This window comes from Galeopterus variegatus, unplaced genomic scaffold, assembly GCF_000696425.1.
Source record: "Galeopterus variegatus unplaced genomic scaffold, G_variegatus-3.0.2 Scaffold1133, whole genome shotgun sequence".
Classification (NCBI taxonomy): Eukaryota; Metazoa; Chordata; class Mammalia; order Dermoptera; family Cynocephalidae; genus Galeopterus; species Galeopterus variegatus.
In genome coordinates this window covers 29,113-50,569 of record NW_007727244.1, presented here as the reverse complement: position 1 = coordinate 50,569, position 21,457 = coordinate 29,113, and the positions used below count along the sequence as shown (strand labels likewise).

The 21,457-nt window shown below is 38.7% G+C and overlaps 1 protein-coding gene across 1 annotated transcript in view; it reads left to right on the top strand.

Annotated features, from left to right (window-relative positions):
* Positions 1-20,559, top strand: part of LOC103592392 (AF4/FMR2 family member 2-like) — a gene marked incomplete at its 3' end in the record, with an annotated part of 196,249 nt that extends 175,690 nt beyond the window's left edge. Inside the window, exons 5-8 of the mRNA XM_008575096.1 lie at positions 3,313-3,396; positions 8,614-8,650; positions 9,237-9,288; positions 20,381-20,559. Coding sequence (XP_008573318.1) covers positions 3,313-3,396; positions 8,614-8,650; positions 9,237-9,288; positions 20,381-20,559 — 352 coding nt within the window. The remainder of the gene's footprint in view (positions 1-3,312; positions 3,397-8,613; positions 8,651-9,236; positions 9,289-20,380) is intronic.
* Positions 20,560-21,457: the final 898 nt, after the last annotated feature.

Sequence of the window (21,457 nt, the reverse complement as noted above, 5' to 3'; positions counted from 1 at the left end):
GTTAATGTGGTAGAAAATTAGGCCATTTGTGATTTTTCTGGGTTTGACTTTTGAGTCTTCACATCACATTAATACAAGCATCTGCCCATTCTGAGAAATTACATAGAATGCTCTGTTGGTTATGGAGCCTATTCTACATACTAAAAAATAAAACATCATTACTAAGTTCTTTTTTAATTAACCATGTTTGTCAACCTTACAAAGGGGAGACGTATTTGGTGTAGTGGAGAGTGTGTCCTTTTAACTGGTCACCAAAATTCACTTACAACTAAATGTGAGGCTATGCATTAATGAGCTTAGCACTCAGAATCTCCATTACCAGTTGCCCAGTGGGGATATGAATCCTTGCTTTGTCTTTCTTTCACGGAGGATCAAAGGAGCCCAGAGATGGAGGCTTTCTTTGTGGATCTTCAGACCAATCTCAGGTGTGTGTGTGTGTGCGTGTGTGTATAATTTCTTTGTTGAAGAAGTGATGCCTGGTGTTGAGTACAGGTGCTCAGCATTGGAGCCTGTTGTGAAAGCCTTGGCAACACTTTTGGAGCAGGTGCTCATCCCTACCTGACAAATGTGTGAAGGATTAGTATAGTTGGATAAGGGTACATAGGTGTTCTTATCTTGGGAATAGCAAGAACATAAAAATAGATTAATATCCTTTCAGGTGTTAATGAAAAAGATAACAATGGAAAATCTGCTGTGAGCTTGCCACACTTTACAAGTCTAACTCATTTTGAGAAGTGAAAGAGCTTGCTCCAAAGTTCCTTGCTGCAGATATCTTTTCAGGAAATTATATTCCTTTCAACTGCATCCTCCCTACCATAATCAAATGCATCAGTCGTAACATGGACTCAGCTTGCTTGTTACATGAAATCTCACTTTTTTAAATACAGAGAATCAGTTGTAATTGAAAATGCAAACGTGTATGGAGTTCCATGTGGATTGGCCAGCAGGGCGGTGCACTCCACTGGTAATTCAAGATAATTAGATTCTGTCACAGAGTAAACACAGAAGACCTAGGGGGAGATGTACACTTTTGAGAAATAATTGCATCCTTCCCAGTGTCTGGTACAACTTTTAATAAACTCAGAAGCACACCTCTAAAATCAGTGGTGAAAGGGAATGTAACCAAGCTTCTAATTGACTGAGCCATATCCCCTAGTTGCTGAAAAGAGACAACACTCCTTTCCCAGGCTGGGACTTGCTGCTCCTTGGTTGATTTTGGCTAAATATGAACTATATTTTATTTGTTTCAAAAAAATAATTTATTTTTCATTGATAAATAAAAATTGTATATATTTATGGGGTAGAATGCAAAATTTTGATATGTGTATACACTGTGGATTGATTAAATCAAGTTAATTTATGTGTCCATCACCTCACATACTCATCAATTTTTTATGGCGAGAATATTTTATGTTTTAGCTGTTTTCAAGTATGCAGTGCATTATTATTAACCATAGACACCATGCTGTACAACCGATCGTGAAAACTTATTCCTCCAAACTGAAACTTGTACCCTTTGAGCAACATCTCCTCATCCTACCCCCCAGCTATATATTTTAAATGATCTGACTCATTTTGGAGACCAGCCTTAATTAGGAAAGCCATCTTGATTTTAAATAAGATGATTGAGTATTTTAAAGACACAGAGTAATTCCATTTTGGCTTTAAACTGATGTCACATAGAGTTACTTTGGGGCCAGATTTGATAAATACATAAGTAGCATTTGTCATGAATGTTATCAACTGGGTACAAATGCACAACTCAAAAACACTTGGAAATAGTCTATCTGTTAAGTAGGTTAAGCATCCCCTCTAAATCTTGTATGCATTTTTAATATACTTACCACCTCCTTTTTAAATAGTGCTGGGTAAAATTCAATCTGTGTCAGTGCTTGTCTGAATAATACTCACAAATTCTGCTTCAGCAGTGCCACTGTGAATGAATCTGTGAAGTGTCTCCTTGCATTACAGCACTTCATACATCAAAGACTCTTTTTGAACTGGGTAATTATAGAAGGAAAAAACATGTTTTAGTGCTACCTGAGAGTTCTTATTAATATTACCTTTGAAATGACTAATTATGTTGCCCATAAAGATTGGGAAAAAGTATTATGTATCTTACTCATTAAAAAGGACTTTCATAACTTTGATCCTTTTCACTCCTCCCCAAAGCACTCCTTTATTTCCATTGTTACATTGATTTTTATGTTTAATGTTTATATACCAAAATGTTTGATGAATCCAACACATGCTGACTACCTCCTGCTTCACAAAATTTGTCATCTCTCTGTTGCTGGGATTTTGAGCATGTGATTTAATTATCTTTGCTCTTAGGGTAAAGCATGTTGGCCACGTGCCCTAAGACTCAAGCAAAATTTGAACAGCACCTCTTTTCAAACTGAGTGTTTGAAAGAGCTGAGAAGGTACCCCTGCTGATAACAGAGGGTGGGAGCCTGAGGAGCTTTTCCTGTTTTGAGACTTGGACTCACAAATGCACAGTGTGTACAGCTGGGTAGAACCAAGCTACCAATCACATAGTAACCTCCTCTATGAATGAGAAAGCACTCTCCTCAGCTGCCTCATCTTTGCATGAAAAAATCAACAGCACGTGCATCATCTTGTCACTAAGTGTTAGGCTGCATCAAGAGAAGATGTGTATCAGAGTATCCAGAACAAAGGTGCTGACAGTGGTGCCCTCCTCTGAGCTGGCAGATCACACCTGGAACAGGATACCATGAGTTAGAAGAGCCCCAGGCAATCAGGAGTTTTTTCCAGAAATACCTGAAATAGTGACAGAATGAAGAACTGGAGCATTAGAGGAAAAGTTGAAGGTTCCCAGTAAATGAATGAACAAGCTAAGAATGTCTCTGCCTGTAGAGGGGACAACACTAGGGGATAGGACTGCTGTCTCCCAGCAGCTGAAGGCTTGTCATGTAAAAGAAGGAAGAGATTGTCCAATGTAAGATCCATAGGTAGAAGCTCCTAGGAGACAGGTTTTTGGCTCACAGGCAGAAAGAGTAGTCTCATCAGGTTGTCAGGCCATCTCAACATGGGACAGGCTGCTTCTAGAGGTAGTGAGCTCAAAGTTACTGGCGATGTGTAAACAGGTGCTAGGTAGTCCTTTGTGTTGCAAGTAGGCTTCGAGCACCAGTATGGGGCAGGGGATTGGATCAAATGACCCTAAGTTCCCCTAAACAAGTTGGGTCAATTGAGTCAGTAAGTATTTCTAAAATGCCTACTATATTTAGTGCCAAGAATGGCTTTGGTTTTCTAAGCACCAGGAAATAAAGTTGCTTTGTTTTTCCCCATCAGGAGATGACCCATTCCTGGCCTACTCTCACTGCCATGCATACTCCTGGAAACTCTGAGCAGAACACATTTTCCATCCCAGGACAGGTCAGTTCTCTTCCTTCCTCCATTTTCCTTTATCTTATTTTAATTATACTAATCTTCCAATGGGATTCTTAATGATAAAAATGGCCTTGGTTATCTCATACCATAAAATCTAGACTCGCTTGTCCCTCAGGATGGTACTATAAATATAAGTTTTGTTGAAGGATAGCCTTTAAGCAATATGCACACAGACACTGGCATGCATCTCTTACTATCTAGAGCATTTCTGCTGTCCAAGTAACTGTGCCCAGAGCTAATGAATCAGAGCGTGATGAACTCATCCCTTAAGAAACACCAAATGGATGATGGAACAGCAACATCCAAGATTTTTCAATTACAAAGAACTATGCTCTTCATTCTAATGGATCAATTTTCATTTTCGAATATCACCTTCTAGTCCTTGCTCACAAGCAGACATGTCTTTACAAACTAACACATTACACTGACAAAATTTTTCCTTTTACATTTCTATTATCAAATGTTTCATAAAAATTTGTCCTCACCTGCTCCCAGTAAGAATTTTTTACTACCATCAGTTTTAAAAGCCTAAATAGACATGGTTATTCTAACACACTTTAGAAGAAAAAACAAATTATTCCTTCCTTCCTTCTTCCCTTCTTTCCTTCCTTCCTTTCATCTATCTATCAATTCAGAAGCCATTTACTGAGGGCATACAATGGGCTTAAAGTTAGGGATGAAGAAGAGCTCTCTTCATGTTATCAGGTAATCCATACAAGGTAGAGGGTGTCTTCATAGAGAACACCAGGCTCAGAGAAGTATCTAACACTTCCCTGGGGAGCTGAGGATTTTAGCTCACCATGGAATTAGCATCATTTAGAGGATGATTAGGACTTTAAGATTCTGACAAGTGGAGAAAGGCCCAAGAGATGAACACTCCATGCAGAAGGCCAGCATGACTAAAGGCACTGAGACGTGAGGGATCATTGTCTGAGTCATACTGGTATGAAGTCCTGAGGGTCTGCACCAGAGTTTGTGTGATGGGAAGTGGGGAGAGATGAACTCCAGGCAAGTAGATGCATCTCTGTGAAAGGCCTTGGAAGCCACTCAAAGGAGTTTGGACTTTATTTATAGAAGGAGAAACACCCAATGATATCCCTTAGTTTTTAGGGTCATGATTTCGACAAATGACACCTATCTAAACTGTGTTTGATTATCCCCTCTCACCTTTGAAAGGGGTTGGAACTAAGTGTGCAGCGACCTCATCCAGTCTGGATGTATATTTCTTCCTGCATCCCCAGCCACCCTCCTTAGGCTTCCCTTTTTTTGGTGTCTTTCTTCCTGGCATCTCCAGCAAAGGCAGAGCTCCATCCATTACAGGCATTGAATCTGATACTTGTACAGCAATTACAGTGTTTTTAGCTGGGTTCTCCAATTCTGAAGATAATTTGTACAAGTCTCAATTTGAACATTTACGAGTGTATACGATAGAACCTGTTGTTTAGATGGGATTTTCAAGTAAATGCACAATTTGGAATCAGGCACGATTTGCATTTTCTGCTAGTTATCTGTGCTACCATCAACCTTATGATAAAGGTAGAAGTAAGTGGGATAAAATGGTGAAACTACGATGGCTACACACCCACTCTTTCATGTCATTTGATTCCTGCCAAAATGTTGGTTTGAAAGAGAAGTACATTTTAAATAACATCATCAGCAATATATGTACAATACATATACAACACGTATACAATGTTCCTCACCTCATTCTAAGTCCTTAATACATAATAAATAATTCAGTCCTCACTACAATCCAAAGACATTTGTACTTTTACTATCCCTAATTTACAAAGAAGGAAAGTGAGGCGCATAGTAGTTAAGTAAAGTGCTTGGGATCACTCAGTTAAAAAATGAGTTAACCAGAATATAGAACCAGGTGTATTGGTGCCAGGGGTCACACTGTCTCTTGGTGTATCTTTTATCAAACATATTTACAGATGCCCAATTCAAATGGCATCTTCCAAAACATGGCTGTCTCCAGTAAATATGTGTAATGGGGGTGATTGCCCTTTCCTCGATGCTTGCATCAGAACTAAGTGAAACAACCCTCTTGGAAAGCACCAGTTTCTTACATCCCTGACAGAGCTTGCCCTGCAGAAAGAGTGTCATCTGAAGAGCTGCAGTCCTGGCTGCTTATAGTCCTGGCTCTGCCATTGGCTGGTTGTGTGGTCCTATTCAATTTTCTCCGAGCCTCCTCAGTTTCTCCATCTGTACTAGGGGTACAGTGTGTGTGTGTTTGTGTGTGTGTGTGTTGCGTGTGTGTGCACATATTATATAATTCCAGTAGATTTTTCAGGTCAAATAGTCTATGATTCTGTAAACTTATAAAAAAAAAAGTACAGTTGAAAATTCTCAACTTACTTAAGTTTACTTACCAATCCCAAATTGAAAATGCCATGTCTTCTCATAGAGAATGGAAAACTTCACAAGGAAGGGATTAAGTACATTGTAAGCAGAATTGAAGGAGTGATAATGTCCTCAGAGGAAATTTAGTAGACTTCCTGGAGGCGAGCACGCTCTATCAAAGGCTGGCAAACTATGTCCCATAGGTTTTTACATTTTAAAATGGTTAAAATTCGTTGTGATATTTTCCATGAACTCCTATGCTGGTGGTTTTCACATCTCAACATTCCCAGAGTCTGGGCTCCTAAAAGTGTTTCACCTTCCTGGCCAACTGTGATTTGCTAAGGGATGGGAATCAAATGGTCAAGAATTTTAGAGTCGTTTGTCAAAAGTCAACTCACTATCAGTGAGGATACAGAAGTCTTTGAACAGCAAACTGCATGGGCTTTGTGACAGCTCTAACTAAGAGGACTTGTCCATCTTTTATTGAGTTCATGGTGGTCTTCTGGAGTAGTGATCTTGCCAGAAGACAAATCTCTTAGGCAATAGAATCATGCTAAGTAGATTGGAAAGTTCACTTTTCTTATTGAAACATAATTGATTATACATATTTGTGGGGTACAGAGTTGAGTATCAATATCTGTGTACAATGTGTGATGATCAACTCAGGATAATTAGCATATTCATCATTACAAAACATAATTATTTGCTTTTGTTGAGAAAATTCGATCTCCTCTCTTCTAGTCATTTGATAGCATGCAGTAAATTATTGTTAATTATAGGTGCCTAGCTTGACTGTACATCAATAGAACTTATTTTTCCTAACTGTCCATTAACACAGTTCTTGTTATTCCCCCTCCCCATACTCCTTTCCTGGCTCTAGAAACCACAGTTTTGTTCTCTCCTTCTGAAAGTTCAATGTATTATTGTGATTCTTTCCCCCTTCCTTCCTTCCTTCCTTCCTTCCTTCCTTCCTTCCTTCTTTCCTTCCCTCCCTCCTTCCTTTCCTCCAACTTATGAATGAGTTCATGTGGTATTTCTCTTTCTGTTCCTTGCTTATTTCACTTAACATAATTTTCTTTAAAAAAAAAAATTTGTGTGTGTGTTTTATTGATTATGCAGATTCATGGGGTACAAAGCTAACCATCACCTCTTGTGTCCAAGATGTGATGATAGGACAAATAGTATCAATATGCCCATTACCACAAATTGCCATTATTCCCCATATCCCCCACCCAACCTCACCCCAACCTCTCTCCCCATCCACTTCTCCACCCCCAGCAACCCTAGATCTGTTCCCTCCCTCTGCAACTCCAAAACACCACGCTGGTCTTTCTTTCCTTCCTTTTCTCTTATCTCTCACTTACAATTGAGGACATGTGATATTTTTCCCTCTGTGCCTGGCTTATTTCACTTAACCTAATTTTCTCCAAGCTCATCCATGTTATTGTGAATAGCAGAATTTCATGCTTTTTATTGCAGAGTAGTATTTGATGGTGTATATATACCACATTTTCCTTATCCAGTCACCTATTGATGGACATATAGGTTGGTTCCATGTCTTGGCTATTGTAAATAGAGCTGCCATGAACGTGGGAGAGCATGTATCCCTCTGACTTGATGATTTCCATTCCTCTGTGTATATACCCATAAGTGGGATTGCTGGATCATATGAAAGATCAATCTGTAGTTGTTTGAGAAACCTCCATACTGTTTTCCATAGTGGTTGTACTAATTTACAGTCCCACCAACAGTGTAGGAGAGGTCCCCTTTCTCCACATCCTCACCAGTATTTGTTCTTCTGTCTTTCTGACAATAGCTAGTCAACTGGGGTGAGATGGTATCTCAATGTAGTTTTGATTTGCATTGGAAAGTTCACTGTCTTTAAAAGCACAGTGAATAGTTTTTGCTTAATTCTTTTAAACATAAGTTATGCTGAGATCCTATTTTTACTCTATAGGGTAGCAAGATTAGGCTTAATGAATAGATTATTTGCAGCAGTGATTGATATAACTAATTTTTCTATTTGCTTGAATTCATTGTCTCCAGTTATGGCATGCTTGCTTTGCAGTCTGTGCTAAGTCTTTCTCTCTCTCATCCGCATGGTGCCGTCTGTTCCCTGAACATCATTGTGGTGATTTTGCCTCCACGTTTTGTCAGAATCCTCACAGGTGGACCACGCTGTCAGCAAGCCTGATGCATGCAAATCTGGATTCTTGAAACAGTGAATGAATTGTGTGTAGGGTGACTTTCAAATCACATTTAAATTCCTTTAAATAATGAGCTCCACTAACATTTCAAATTGCTTCCTATACTTCAGTAGACTTGTAATGAAGTTTTAAGACCATATCTCTTGTACAAAATGAGGTACATCTACTACATATGCGTCATACTTAAGGTCGAATATTGTTGTTTTTATAAGAGCAAAAATCTGAGCAAATCTGTTAATTACTATCTTCTTTATGCTTATACAAAAACTATGATTACTTATTTGTTTGAACCAAGTCCCCTTTGCTTCCTTAGAGGCATCATTGTCTAGCTAAGTGAGAAATTATACACTTGAATTTCACACATATAGCATCATTTGTTCCCATGTTGCACAAATTTCCAAATACATACCAGTCTTACTTATAAGTCTGATAAAATGGCAGCTATGATCATGTTGCAGCAGGTTTGGCTATCAAATGTTTATCCTTTAAATAGAGCTACAGACAGAAACCTAATTAAAGGGATTGTTAACCGTGGTTTTCTATTTGCTAACGTTAGTCAAGTTATATATCTTCAGCCATAACAGATACACCTTTTGTTCCCCTTGTATCATTTAACTAAGTTTTGTATTATATGTGTTCTTTCTTACAGGAATCCCAACATCTGACCCCAGGATTCACCTTACAAAGTAAGTGATCTTGAAAAATCCTTCTTAGTTCAAGTATACATGTTCTCTTCTCCTTCACCTTTTCTTTTTTTTTAATTTTTATTTTGTCAATATACAATGTAGTTAGTTATTGTGTCCCATCACCAAAACCACCCTCCCTCCTCCCTCTCCCCCCTCCCACCCAGATGTGTCCCCTCCATTTTCTTGTCGTAGGAGCTTCAAAAAAATAAAAAAGTTGAGGTTGTTAAATCTTCCTCCCCCCCCCTGGTTTTTTTTTTGTTGTTGTTGTTGTTGTTATTGATGTTGTTGTTGTTGCTGTTTGTTTGCACAATGGAATACTACTCAGCTATGAAAACAAATGAAATACTCCCATTTGCACCTTTTCTTTTTTTCTAGTTAAAATCATTAAAACATAAAAGAACAACAATAATAAAAAGTTGTATTGTGATACATCCAACCAGGTCCTTTTTAAAAATCTGTTATTCATGGCAGAAAGCTGTGAAACTGTATAACTGGGAGGGCTGCATGTTTGAAAACCAATTTTAATCAGAATAATTATTTGACAGTAGAAACATGAACAATAATTGTTTGTGTCCTTTCTTTTCAGAGTGGAGTGACCCGACCACCAGAGCTTCTACAAAGTCAGTATCATTCAAGTTGTGAGTACTTGGGTTTCCAAACCGGGCTTGTTCAGGGGTATTTGGCAAGGAAACAATTCCTTGGTGCTGAGCTAATCTTGTCCTCTCTCCTGCTCCTTGAAACTATGAACCTTGACTCAGTAATATGTAGTTGGGTTAGGGGGGAGAATCAGATTTCCCATTGTGTTTGTCCACTAGAACTGCTATAACAAAATACCATAAACTGGGTGGCCTATAAGAAAAACAGAAATGTATTTTTCACAGTACTAGAGGCTAGGAAGTCCAAGATCAAGGCACCAGTAGAAATAGTATCTGGTGAAAGCTCATTTGTTCATAGAGAGCTGCCTTCTCACTTTAACTTCATGTGGTGGAAGGAGCAAGGGGTCTCTCTGGAGCCTCTTTTATAAGGGCACTAATACCATTCATGAGACTCCACTGTCAAGACTTAATCACTTCTCAAATGCTCCATCTCCTAACACCATCACCTTGGGGGTAAAGATTTCAACATATGAATTCTGTGTTAAAACAAAATTTCAGACCATAATACCCATGATAAGCAAGTAAGTAAAAATTAATGAGTTCACCATTAGGCCCTCTAATGTTGTAGACACAGGCTGAATATTAGTACCTGAGATATGAAAACAACTATCGTTTTAGTGAAAAAAAATGTATCTAGATGGCTTGTTTCCCACATTCTGACTAGTTTTTTGAACATTGTGTCACTTCAGCTACAGACATCATTAAGCACAATATTCACCCTCTACTGACTTGGATGGACTAGGGACACATCGAAGCAGCCATGATTGGATACGAAATGTCAGATAGGTTGCTATGGCCAGGCAGCCCAAGACTTCACTATTTCCAGATCATGTGGTGTCTATATATTAAAGACAAACCAGGGCATCCAGGAAGAGATGAAATAAGAGATTACATGACTATAGGTTGAAGTTCAGAAGCCAGGGCCCTGCAATTCACTCAGCACTGTCTTCATTTTTTATTAATGATATCTGAAGGTGGGGTTTGGAGAAACCAATTTCCTCAGATTAACTATTGTAGATTTTGTAATATCCATTTGTCCAAGAATGTACCAAGGGAGTATTTCTCTCACAACTTCTTTCATTCCTAATAATAGAAAATGGAAGTCGACTTTTCTGTGTAATAGTCCCATACTTGAAAATTTTCAAAATGAAATAATTTATGACATTCAAGTGGCCTAATGGCACACTTGAAGTGAATTGCTCACCTTTTGGAAGATCACGAATAATTGCATAAAACAGCTGGGAAAGACTCCCAAATAGACTGAGGCTCTGAGAAAGGCAATGGAGATTCCAGTTCTCTTATTTGGTTTTCTGGCATGATCTGTGCCTTCTATTTCAAAGTTAAATTTCAAAAACCTAGAATCCTCAATTTTAATAAGCAACAACAACAACAAAACAAGTGAGTGGAATAATAAAACTATAACCCTGATTTAAGGACCAAATTATATGGAACTACAGAAATCAAAATCACCTTTGATATCATTCATTTCATCTCTTCCATTAATCACATTTCGGATTGCCCTTCCCTTGTTAGCCTAGTAAACAATAGATCTTATCCTCTGGGTCCACTCCTACTTTACCTCACCCTCATTAAAAAAATCAGTAACTGGGCCAGCCCGGTGGCGCACTGGATAGTGCACCGCTGGGGAAGCGCGGCGGCGCTCCCGCCCGAGGGTTCGGATCCCACATACGGACCGGTTCCCGCTCGCTGGCTGAGTGAGGCGCGGGAGCAGCACCGAGGCTTGCAATCCCGTTGCCGGTCCCCGGTCCGGTACGGGGGCAACACTGAGGGTTGCGATCCGTTGCCGGACACGGAAAAAAGACAAAAAGACAGAAAAAAAAAAAAATCAGTAACACACACACACACACGCACACACACACACACACATGCAAGCATTTAGGAAATCAATGCAGATTTCCAAACATGAAAAAATATAAAAATATATTTGGCACTATAAAATGATCTTACCCCTAAAGCAAGAGTATTAGGCTCTCATTATGAAATATGCTGCTTCCTTTGCATATATGCCATAGAATGCAATATGTCAGCACTTTGTAACTGACAGAAATAAACTCGTCAATTGTGGTTAAAAATTAGAAGCTGCATTTCCAGGTAACAGAACTTCATAGTACAGTGGTATAAAGCGCAGTCAATTAGACTAAAATTCTCTGTAGGAAACATCAAGTAGGACTAGATCATACTGAGTTCATTTTACGAATGAGCTGCTCTCTTTTTGGCTGCTTGATCTAAAGTCCAAGCACTGTCCATCAAACTTCAGTTGGAATAAGTTACCTTCTCATGGTAGGGTATGGATTTAACATAAGACAGATCAGCGTTGTAATAAAGTTATTATCATCTTAGCCATTGCTATCAATCTTCCGTATTTTACTATAGTTGTGCTTTTTAAGCCAAGTTCTAAGATTTTCCATTTGGCAGGACAATCCTCCTGGCAATTAAGAACATTATGAATGTAGACAAGACCGCTAGTACCTAGAGTTTGGTGGGAAGCAGCCCCTAAGCCAGGCAGGATATAAGAAAGATTCCCACCGAAGGCCAGGAAATATCCTGGCCACGTTCCCGCCACTTATTGCAGTAGAGAGAGATTACAGTCTTGTAAAACAGAATTCCTTAATTACTGGGAAAATTTATTAGTTTTCCTCATCTTTGCTTGTTTTCCCTGGTTGACAAAATGCAGATCTTTCATTCTAGTATGGATTGTTTATAAGGACTTCTCACAAGGGCACCAGGTCTGAAAACACTGGCCCCAGTATGCCTGAGTACAGGCTTGGAACTAGTCAGCCTCTCTCTTTGTTCTTGATAGTTAATGTTCTCTCTGGGCCTGACCCCAGCAATATGACTGCCCTTTTGGAGAACACATAGTGCTTTTAATGGGGTGTCTATCCATGGAATAACATTCTTCCCAGCTGGAACTCTGAATGGCCGTGAGGCAAGAGCATTGGACTGGGAGAGTTTGGAGACCTGAGTTTGAGCCTCTGCTCCATGTCAGTTGTGGTACTAGGGGAAAGAACTGACCTAAATTTCAGAACATGTGAGATTAAATCACAGGGGAATTTATTTTTTGTTTTAAATTACACAGATATTTTCTTAAGGGAAATTAAATAAATTAATGAGCATATGTATGTACACATATGGGTACACATAAAAACACTTGTCAGAATTCAAATATGAGCAGTAATACCCTTTAGTAATTAAATGTAACCAAGTAAAAATACATTTAACTTTAATCCTTAATAATTTCTGGAGGAGAGAAGTCCCAGCAGTTCTTCCCCTTTCCAAGCTTCTATGAGTTTCAGATGTGTTATAGTCTTGGAACAGGTCTGATCCAAGTCTTCTAAATCTAATGAAGTTTCTAGCCTCCTTTAATAAAAGTCTCTGTCCCAAATAAGAGGGTAAGGCTTGGGCTTAAGAAGGTATAAATTGTATGTCTCAGGGCTGTAGAGTTATATACATTTATGTATCGCTTAAGGAAGGGGATATGTGCTGAAAAATGTGCTGTTAGGCAATTTTGTGGTTGTGTGAATATTCTAGAGTGTACTTACACAAACTGAGGTGGTACAGCCTACTACCAACCTAGGCTATATGGTATATCCTATGACTCCTAGGCCACAAACCTTTATAGCATGTTACTGTACTGAATTCTGCAGGAAATTGTAATACAATGGTAAGTATTTGTGTGTCTAAATATATCATAGAAATGGTACAATAACAAAATAGGTATAAATGATTTTTAAAAGAAAAAGAAAAGGTACACCTGTATAGGGAACTTAGCATGAATGGAGCTTGCAGGACGGGAAGTTGCTCCGGGTGAGTCAGTGAGTGAGTGGTGAGTGACTGTGAAGACCTGGGACAATACTGTCCACTACTGTAGATTTTATAAACACCATACATTTAGCCTATACTAAATTTATTTTTTGTTTAAAAAAGTAATTGTGCTACTACATTATGATGGCTATGATGTCACTAGGCAATAGAAATTTTTTCAGCTCTATTATATCTTATGGGACCACCATCGTATATATTGTTTTTTGTTGACTGAAATGTTGTTACATGGTGCATCACTGTATTTTTACAATAATATGTCTATCCTATCTCTAAAAGATTCATTTATTTCAATTAACAAATACATGGTCTGAATGGACACCCCAGACATAGTGTTGCTTTGGAGTTTCTAAATGAAGTCATTAAGAGCAATGGGGGAGAAAACAGAAACCAAACCAAAGAACTTAGATTTTTTGTTGTTGTTGAATTGGATTATTTCAGATAGCTTCCGTGAACTCAAGGGTGTTCAACCAGTTAGTCCCTGACTTTAGTTAGTTTTGTTGAGAAGATGGCAGTTCCAAAATATCAAGTTCCTTTCTTAAACTTGGTTGTTACCATTTGGACTATGTCCAGTTGGAAACCATCCAGGACATTTTTTAACCAAGAAACTCCTATATTTTAAGCCATGCTACTGAGAATGCCTGGATAGTTTCCATAAAAGCGCAATATAAAGGCAGATGTAGCCATAATGCTGTTTTTCCTTGCCATGAAAACAGTTCCATAGCATTAGCTACATGTTTGAAAACATCCCAGCCATGGATCCAAAGAGTGATGAAAAGCCTTTCAGAGACAGACTGGTTGTGGCCAGCCTCAGTTTACCTATGGGTGGTTAGTATGCATGCCACATGAACCAATCCTTGAATGCAGCACTAATTAGGATAAAAGGAACTTATGCTATCACAGGACTGGTCAAAGAATCCAACAGTAATCATTGTACTCTTGAGCACATGAGCCAGGCTAAGTGCCAGGTACTTTTACATACATCACTTTAAGCTTGCCAGCCCCATCCTGGAGGTGGTCCTAATTATTCCCATTATACAGATAAAAAAGCAAAGCTAGAATACAATTCCTCCCCCAGAACTGTGCAGTCCAGTGGGAAGACAAACTGGCCAAGCACACTTATCTTGAATAGACATTTTGGCACAAACATACAAAATAGCCATCTAAGTAAAACTGTTCCTTCAGGGATGGTGGGGAGTCTGAATGCAGGCTGAGGGTCCTGTGGGTTCTAATCCCCCTCTCTTCCCATTGGGCTGCCCTTCCTCGAGGGATCTGATGGGCTTAGGGGTTTGGTACATGAAATTTGGCCTTTTGTACCTGGACACAGCCTTTAATTGGATTTGTAGGGCTGAAGTTAGTAGAGAGTAGTTTCACCAGAAATTATACTTCTCTGTTTTGCGTGATATAAAAATAGATCAAAATTGCTTTATTTAACTAAAATATTATTTGTAAACTTTTCTCTAAGCATTGTGAATATTTTATTACCATAGACAACAGAAAGATTATGAGAATGTTTCTCGGATTGCTATAATCAATACAAGCATTACATTACTTCTTAGATAAATTTCAACTTTTTTTTACTAACAAAAACTCTCTCATTCATTACAACCCTTATCCTTCTATCACAGCTTTTGTCATTGAAAACTTGTCCTTTGAGAATTTGATATAAGATTTAAGAACTACTGTGCCTTATTGCATAGCAATAACCCACTCTCTAGCAATTTCGTATATTCTTCCCTAAGTAGATATTTGGTCTGCTACGTATATGCAATTTTGGTATCAAAGTGACCATGTAATGTGGCAGGAAAAAAATGACTGTCCTATTCTTAATCAGATTAATTCTTAATCAGAATACATGATTTGGTGCTTGGAATTTAGAAATACTGCTGACCAGTTTGAGGCTTATAAAAACCAAACTAACTCTCCTGATAAACTAGTAATCTTGGTGAATTTCAGTAGTTGCAGCCATTCCAGTTTTTAAACCAAGAAGTATGCCTACTCTTGTTTTTAACCTGTCTTGTATGCCCTGCGTCTCAGAGCTTGCCAACTTTTTCTAAGGATTTAATATATTTTTGGAAGTTCTCCACCATGTCAGGGAAAGCCACCTGGGAGCAGAGAAAACAAAATTTGGCAGCCTGTTCAAGCTGCGAATTAAAGGTAATTCACAGTTTGAAACGAATCAGCATGAGGTCCTTAAGAAGAGTAATCAGACATCAAGAGGATTTTATGTTGAGGATTGTGTATTGGATAATATGACAACAAGCAATATTGGCATTTAGAATGTTAACATCAAGAAGCACTGAAGCTGCTGAGGCTTGATGGGCACCAAAACTAAAAAGTGAGGCTCCTTCAAAAGGAGCTGTAGATTTCCTCTTTCATTACACAAGCTGAAAATATAGATGTTTTTGGTTAGCTAGCATGTTTCAAAGATCAGATTTGATTTTCATAGAGTTATTCATGGGCCCAAGTCTATGGCAGGATCCATATATTTCAGGTGGATTTTGAGACACCTCTATAATTGAAAGCAAACATCTCTCTCTCTCTCTTTCTCTCTCTCTCTCTCTCTCTTTCAGGAAAACACTAAGTATCTCTTCTACTTGATTTACATCCATATCTACATTCATTCATTTCAGCAAATATGCACTCAGCCCCTATTTGTATGTAAGGCTCTAGTCTAGACACTGGTAAGTCAGGGTGAAACACTGCACAGCCTTCTCTCAAGGAGCTCACAGTCCAGTGAAGGTTAGACTTGCACTGCCAATGCCAATAACTCAACTAACTTGTACTTATTGAGTGCCTACTATGTACCAGGCATTTCCTAGGTACTTTTTCTCTTTACAACAAGCTCATGTGGTTCATCATCATTATAGTCTACAGAAGTAGAAACCAAAGCTCAGAGACATTGAGTAACTTGTTCAAATGCCACAGCAGCAAAAAGGAGAGCCAGAACAGTACTCCAGAGCACATGCCCCCAACTTACACTAAAGCCATCCCATGTGCACTTTGGAGATAGGTCTATTGATTTGAAAGCAGGTGTGATCCTGCCCATGCCTTAGGTCAAAGCAGACTAGCCACAATGCAGAAAAGTATTAGATCTGAATATTATCATTGAGGTTGGTCTTGCATATACCACATACTGCCTATGCCAACAAGAATACTCTGTAGGCAGATCCATTCTCAGGTCAGGGCCTGCTGCCAGATTGTGTCACCAGGATTGTGAGATGTTCCCTTCAGTGAGGCTGAAGGGTCCATGCCTGCAAGGCACTTACATCATCACAAAAATCTGTATAAGACTGATTGTGGTGGCATATGATGGAAACAACATCTCTCTCCAGAAGTGAAAAGAAGAGAAAACTGAAACTTGGGTCTGTTATTATGAGAAGTTCATCTATCACCTTTCATGTATACCAACTTGTTTGATAATTCGAAAGTGGCTTTATATCCTCATGGTGTAATAATTTTTAAAAATGTTCCCATCTGTTATCAACCACCATGGCATATTTCTGTGTTCTCCTTGGCATTTTGAACGGTAACTGGGATTGAACAAAATAATGCTAGTTGAAGGCACTGAAGTTAATAAGGAAGAGACCAAAGTTAAAATGATTTCAGTTGTATAATTGAATACAATGTTGAGATAACACACACATGTAGGCACACTTGCACACACATGCTCTGTATCCGTAAATACTAGATCTTTCTAATGCTGTCTGATCTAATGAGATGAATGCACATACAGGCATTCTTTTTTTTATTATTAGATTGTAAAATGCTATTATCAAGGATACTTTTCATGTGTGTAGTGATTGAGAATTTTAAAGCACTTTCACATCATACATGAGCCTCTTGAGCATCACAGCAATCCTGTTATATAGCCAGGTGAAAAGAAATAAGGCACAGAGAGGGGAAGATAAATGCACAAAGTGCCCCACATAGGGATTGGTGGAACTGAGGATAGAAGGTAGGATTCTGAATTCCCATTAGAACATGCTGCCATGTCTCCAGATTCCCTAGATAGTTGCAGTGCCAGAAATTATCAATCAGAGTTCTCACAAGGCTTCCAGGCCCTGGTAAAGAAAATAAAGCAGCAGTGTAGATAAGTCACATGGATCATTCCTAGAAATTAAAAAGAAACAAACAACCAAAACAAAAAAACCCAACCAAGACGAGTAGATAAAAAAAAATATCCACCCTGCTTCTAAACTATTCATTCTGTTTTTCCATCCTATCAAGCATCTTACAGACAGCCAAATCCTTTGACACAATTACATTATTGGGAATGTTATGTTTAAATGGTCTGCTCTTGACACCTTCTCAGAACTGCTAAATGCCCTTCCACTTTACTGATCAGTGGGGAGCAGTGTTGGTAGAATGCCACAGATGCATGCACAATTACAGCTGTAAAATCAGTTGCAAAATCTGACAAATGCCTTTCTTTGTGGTTCATCCATCCACTTTAACAATGAGGACCAAAATAGGAAAAGGTCTCAAAGCCTTTGGTTGACATCTCCAAATATGCTGCTAAGATTTGTACAGAGGGGGTGGGATGGAGCAGGGTGGGATTAGGGTAGGCCTTCTGAAAATGAAGTGAACAAAATTTCTTTTCTTTGCTACCCTGTGAGATCTTGGCGTCCAAATCTACCAGTACAACTCTTTAGTACACTGCCTTGTCCTTGTCTAAGGTTCCACGGTACCTAAGACAGTGATGAGGGAGAGAGAAAGGTGTCCAGGGAGGAGTGCAAGGTAATGGTTTACCAACCTGTAACTCTGCCAGCTTCACTACCTGATTTCTGGAGTTACTTGTTTCTGCATAAGATGCCCATTTATCAAAAAAAATCCCAAATAGCTCAATATTATAACTACATGGGATATTCCCAGATTTTTAAGAAAAAATTATTTTAAGAGTACCTAATGCTCATAATATCTAGAAATTGTCGATGCTATCTAGAAATTGAAAGAGTCCTTCTAGGTTTCTCCAAAATAATTTTGGGACACCATATGGTACAAAGAGAAAGGAAGCAAATCAACTGTATGTGAGCAATGAACTTGGGTCATCATAGGCACCACTTCTGGGCACCTACTATATGTCAGGTTCTGGGGCAGACATTTTATGGACTTCAGGTATTTTATCTTTACAACAACCCTGTGAGATGGATACCATCATCATCATCATCATCATCATCATCATCATCATCATCTCTCCCACAATTGTCCTCTCTGGGGCTCAGAGAGGGTGCCAAACACACACCTGTGGCTACACAGCCAGCACGATTGCTAACACGGGAAGTCAGGCTTGCCTGCTGTTCTTTGCACTGTGCCATTTTCTATCCTCCTGTTTAATCACCTTTCATCCTCATGACATCTCTGAGAGGTAGATAGAATTTAGCCACCTTTACGGTGATGGAAATTTCATCTCAGAGAAATTAAATGACTTGCCCAAGATCACATAGATAGATATTCAGGGAGCTAGAATTTCACTTTAGGATTCTTGGATTGCAAAACTCAAACGTTTTTCTTTCTTATGTCATATGTAACTCACCCCATATAAGGTTTCAACTGATTTATTATTAATTGTTAAGCACAGAGGAAAATAACAGAATAACACTGATCATATTAATACTTTATATGGCCTTATGTGTTTTCCACACATATTGTTATATTTCTTACATTTGGTCTTTATTCAATCCTGGAAGCAAGGGAAGGAACTTTCATTGCCCTATAGAGACCATAGCTCTGGGTCCTCCACTGCTGGGTGACTCAAATCTCAGCTGTTTTCTCCCCTGTTATGTAGTCAATGAATATACATGGTATTTTTCTGAGTCTTTGTTTCTTCATGTAATAAAACAAAGATGATATATTACTCAAACTTCTTAGTGAATTGTGTTATCATCAGATGAGCTCATGAATAGGCTTTGCAGTCAGTTATTCCCATTCGTTTTCTCTCCATGTTAGAAGTGAGGAAATTCATGCTCAGGTGGCTTAAGTGAGATGCCCAAGCTTACACAGCTAGTAGTGTTGCCAAGGCTCAGTCCTAAACTTAACTTCCAATCGAGTCCTCTTTTTGCTAATATTTATCATTATTTCTCAAAAGTGTTATGTTAATGTAGTTTGAATCAAAGGATCAACTGTCAATGCTGTCAGAAAGCAGTAGACTTAAATCAATAACAATGTGTGTCACTCATCTCCTAGTTAAACATCCCCAGCATGTTTCTGGATGTTTCGCCATATTGGGAAGAGGGAGTACATTTTCCCACTCACTTATATCCAAGTAATCATTATTCAATGTAGTGATAGTTTGAGCACTTGTAGAAGTATTTGAAAACTTTAGAAAAATCAAATGATTTTTACAACCTGAGTGTCTTAGAGAATGGAATTTGGGGTTAGATCCACCCTTTCTCATCATGCTTTTTTGCAGCACTTTTAAATTCTGAGATTGAAGAGGACCTGAAACTTTCTTGCCATTTACTATTGGATTAAAATCCCAGGTTGCTACTATGGTAACCATACCTTGAAAATTAGATCTTGACAGAGTTACTAAAAAATTTAAAAGTGTACTGTTGCCATGAACTTTGAAGGAAAGTTGCTTACAATTGTCAACAACAGCCTCTTAATTGAAATAATCTGCCTTTCTGTTTGCTAGAAAGAGTTAGTGTGTCTTGGGGAGGGGAGACAAAACTATTGTATCTCGTTAGGTTTTTTAATGTAAAAATGGCTGTGGTTTGAGGCAAAGCTGTTTTCTGCATGAAATTTAAATCAACTTCAGCTCAATTTATGCTGTTCAAAAAAAAAAACTGTGATGTTCAGTATTCATGGTGGCAGGAAGCCAAGATGCACAGTAAAGACGTAGACACTCAGAGAAGATACTGCTGGGGTCTATCCCAGATAGACACCAGTGGCCCCAGGTTCCAAATGGCAGCCACTTTGAAACCACAGATTGCTGTGTCCGGGCTTCTGGGCATTTGGGGATGCATAGCAGCCTCATGACAGACTTTCAGCTCAAGAAGGCAAGCAGTCACTTATTTGCCTAGTGGCATAAAGATTGGAAATCATGTTCACATGTTCCCAAAGCCAGGGACATGAAACAAGCAATATAGGGTATCTTACCTTTCAGGAAGATGAGGGATTGAGGCATTTGGAATTTCAGAGATTTCTTTGTGCATTTCTCTCTCAAGGTCAGCAGATCATGGTGGGTCTGGTTTTATAATGAGTTGTGGTTATATCTGTGGCTCTGTAACAGGATTTTGATCAGACTGTGTGCCAAGGAGAATATGTGCCAAGACGGCCAGATTTCTACCTGTGAGGACCGTATAACCACAGGTAGCAGCACCTTTGGTTCACCTGACATAATAGGTTCACAAATTTGCAAGCTCCTGAGTGGAAGAGGTGGTATCCATTCACGTGATTCCTCAGCAACAGGTACAGGAAGGACCTACTACATAGTATATAAATACAAAACATTATTGAGTGTATGGTAGTCATTGATAGAATGATCGAGACGGTGCCAATAATTCTGGAGTAATGCTAATATTTTGACATATTTTGTTCTTATAGTCCTTAATCCATATTGAAATCTAATTGCATATGTGTGTGTGTGTGCATATATGGCTGGAAAGTAATTCAGTGTAGAAATTGAAGTGGACAGGCTCTAAAGTCAGAATACCTGGGTTCAAATCCCAGCTCCACTATCTTTTAGCCATGTGATCTTGAGCAAGTTACTTAACATTCTTATTGCTCAGTTTCCTCATCTGTAACATGGGGATACTAGTAACACTTAATCATAGGATTAAATGATTGAAGTGTTTATCACAGTGCCTGATACATAGGAAGATCTCAATAAACATTAACTATTGTTATTAATTATGCTCATGATTAGTATGGTCTTTATTACTGAGTGCTCTGAGTGAGTGCTGTTTTCACTACATTCCATTCTTCAGCCACCTGGGAAGCTTTTCACTCCATTTACTGAGTTGTCCCAGAGGCCCCTAGTTGGAGCAAGACCCACCCAGAATGCGTAAACCTGGACTATGTTGAACGTTTCCTCTGCTGACCCACCTACACCAGTCCCTGAGGATGAAAATGCAGGATGGCTAGAATGTCTTACATGCGTACAGTCTTTGTACGAGGCACATCTTCTTGTTCTTGTAGCTCATCACAGCATCTTGTCACAGTCACAATTATACTTTTATTTTGTGATTATTTTTAAAAAAATAAAATATAGGACTTATTAAGTGCTAGGTACTATATTGAGTGTTTTATATCCATTAGCTAATGACTGTTCACAACCTAATGAGATGCAGGCACTCCTGTTACCCAC